General features: G+C 59.0%; 2 protein-coding genes across 3 annotated transcripts in view; both read right to left on the reverse strand.

The window, feature by feature from the left end:
- The window catches only part of BRMS1 (breast cancer metastasis suppressor 1), a 6,523-nt gene extending 6,315 nt beyond the window's left edge, over window positions 1-208 (reverse strand). For both annotated transcript variants that reach the window (XM_005864275.2, XM_014538065.1), the window contains exon 1: window positions 73-208. The gene's annotated coding sequence lies outside the window, so the exon portion shown is untranslated. The remainder of the gene's footprint in view (window positions 1-72) is intronic.
- Window positions 209-486: 278 nt separating this feature from the next.
- B4GAT1 (beta-1,4-glucuronyltransferase 1) lies at window positions 487-2,699 on the reverse strand. Its single transcript, XM_005864277.2, has 2 exons — window positions 1,569-2,699; window positions 487-1,333 (listed from the first exon to the last, which is right to left on the reverse strand). Exons 1-2 carry the CDS (start codon window positions 2,622-2,624, stop codon window positions 1,142-1,144), a joined length of 1,248 nt encoding a protein of 415 aa, XP_005864339.1. The 5' UTR covers window positions 2,625-2,699; the 3' UTR covers window positions 487-1,141.
- Window positions 2,700-2,705: the final 6 nt, after the last annotated feature.

Raw genomic sequence — 2,705 nt, forward strand, 5'->3', positions numbered from 1 at the left:
CCTGGAGATGGGGCGGGCTCCGACCGACTCGCTGGAGAGACCGAACCGGGCGCCACGGGTGGCGTTACGCACCGCAGGGAGTGGAGCCTCCGGCCTCAAGTCCGAGACTCTCCGACAGGTGCCCGGTGCCCGCTGCTGCGGGTGCTGGCCGCCGCCACCCGGTTCCCGGAACCGCAGCGCTGGTCTCTCTTTACTGGGAGGCGGGGCCTGTCCGCGCTTCCGTATTCGTCATCAAGAGGTGCCCGTTGGGAAGCTCCCAATTGGACAGCTGGGGCGAGGCATGCTGGGATACCGCGCTCTGGTTTCCATAGCAACCAGCCGACATTCACCCTGGCCGTCTGCGTGTGGAAGAAACCCTGGCGGCTTCCTTGCTTTACAGGTGGTGCCCCTGGGTGCGCGGTCACCCTCCTCCAACCCCCCGCGGCGTGAAAGAGGAGAACCCGCGCCCCCTCCGCCTGCCCGGTTCAGGAGAGAAACGGAGCCAACTGTAGTTGTGAACACGCATTTATTTACATTGTCATTGGTAGGCAAACAACCCAGCTCAGTCTATTCTAGGGTACAGGAATCGCAGACCCTTCCCTTCTCCAGAACTCCCGAGGCCTGGGAGAACCAGCAAGTTTAGGCTTCAGCCCCAAAGCTGCGAACTAAATTCAAAGTCTTTATCTGATTTCTTTACAAAAAGCCCATTTTGTTAAGAACTCAGACCTCTCCCTCTGCACCATTCATACTTTTCACTCTCCTACTGCCTACCCACCCAAGATCGTTAATAATAACAATAACAAAGACAATAATACTGTAATAATATTAATAACACTTCACATTTTTACGAAGCTTACAGGGTGTTTTCACATATAGCATCTCATCTGAGCCTCCCAACAGTTCTGTGAGGTAGATATTCTCACCTCCCTTTTTACAGACGGCATAGCTGAGGCTCAGAGAGGGAATAGGATTTGCTCAAGGCCACACAGCTAGTTAGTGGTAAAGCTAGGACTTGATCCCAGCACCCCATATTCAAAGTCCAGTGTTCCAACACCACAGCTCCCATTGTCGAGTGGAGTGACATTTCTTACCCCTACCAGGCGTGAGGGGCAGCCTCAGGAGAGAGGAGGCTGAGACTTCTCAAACTAGGGCAGGGAAGGACTCAGCAGTGACGGGTGGAGTCGGGGTACTTGGCCTTCAACTCCTGTTTGAACTGGCGGTAGAGAATCTTATTGTGCTGATTTTCAGCTTCCTTTTGGGGGTGGAAATCCAAGGTGTCTTTGAAGCCCTTATGAATCAGGAAACCTTCGTTCAGCACCTCGAAATCAAATCCTGCCACGTGCAGCTCACAGGCCTGTAGGGGGAGAGAGAGGTCAGCAAAGCCTGATGATTATTCTAGGGCCAAGACTGACATCCTAAAGCCGACTCCAGCACCCCCACTCCTCCGGGGCACCCTGGATCTCCCACAACCACCACTGACCTATCATTTCTCCTGCCTCAATGCCCACTTCCCATCCTGGGCCACTCATGGCTCCCAGACCCCAGCACGCCTCCTGCCCCATTTCCCCTGCCCTCTCCCTTATAGGCACCTGGCTGATGCGATTGAAGCCGTACTGCCGAAAGCGTTCGTCGAAGGCGGGAACCTTGCCTCCAGCCACGTAGAATGGCTCCCAGGGGTCCTGCCAAGGCACCACGTAGGCAGGCCTCAGCAAGGTCTCTTCAGGAAGGTTGACCCAGCGGGAGTAGTTGGTGGGCGCCTGGCAGGGCGTGCACAGCCCATAATAGAACGGCTGCACCTCGTCCACCTGGTAGAGCTTCAGCAGCTCGTTCTTATTTGTGGGTATGCGGCGGGCTCGGCGGATCTCAAAGGCAGGCACCACGAGCGCTGTCCCTGCCCACTGCTTGCTCTGACCCAGCATCTCCCGCAGGCCTCTCCACAGTCCCTCGCTGGGCACCATGTCCACATCGATCACCAGGGCATAGTTGGCCCCCTCACGAGCCAGATTCCTCAGCAGGTTATTGGGGTAGGAGACGTTGGTACCTAGTGCGTAATTGACCCCGGGCTGGGCCACTCTGGCTAGCTTGTCGAAGACCTGCTGGCAGGACCGCAGCAGGGCAAACTCCCCCGGCTCCCGGGGGTCGGGCACAGCGGCCTCATAGCGCGAGGGGCACACCAGGTGCATGGCAACTCTGGCGCGAATATCGGGGCAGTGGCTGCTCAGCGCGTAGGTCAGCACCGTGGCCAGCTGCGCCTCCTCCTTGGTGGCGGCGAACACCGACACGGATAGCGGGCCCTCCCAGCGCTCCAACAGGCCCGACAGATGCGGCAGGTTGTCCACGCTGGCGTGCGTGGCCAGGACCACATCATCGGGGTCCATGGTGGTCTTCAGTAGGCCCCTGTAGACGCGGTAGTCGCCGCTGGTGTCCAGGACGCCTCCGGAGGCCAGCGCGGCGCGGAGCTGCGCCTTGACCTGGTCCACAGACCGCGGGGACGGGGGGAAGAACTCCAAATACTGCTCTTGCTCCTCCTGTCCGTGGAGCCCGGACAGCAGCGACAGGTAGAGTAGCTGCAGCATCGCCACCAGCATTAGCGCGGCCAGCAACAGCTGGTAGAAGGCGCACCGGATGGCGTAGGACATCTGCATGGCTCTCGGGGCTCGTGGCGCACAGCAGGGACCACCGGGCCACAGCCTCGCCAACCGCCGCAAGCCCGGATTTACCGCAGC

Source organism: Myotis brandtii, unplaced genomic scaffold (assembly GCF_000412655.1).
Source record: "Myotis brandtii unplaced genomic scaffold, ASM41265v1 scaffold187, whole genome shotgun sequence".
Lineage (NCBI taxonomy): Eukaryota > Metazoa > Chordata > Mammalia > Chiroptera > Vespertilionidae > Myotis > Myotis brandtii.

Excerpts from the sequence above, each read along its gene's own strand:
- B4GAT1 (XM_005864277.2), bottom strand. The coding sequence starts at position 2,624 with ATGCAGATGTCCTACGCCATCCGGTGCGCCTTCTACCAGCTGTTGCTG. Across the intron at positions 1,334-1,568 it reads GCTTCAATCGCATCAGCCAG|GCCTGTGAGCTGCACGTGGC; the intron begins GTGCCTATAAGG and ends CTCCCCCTACAG.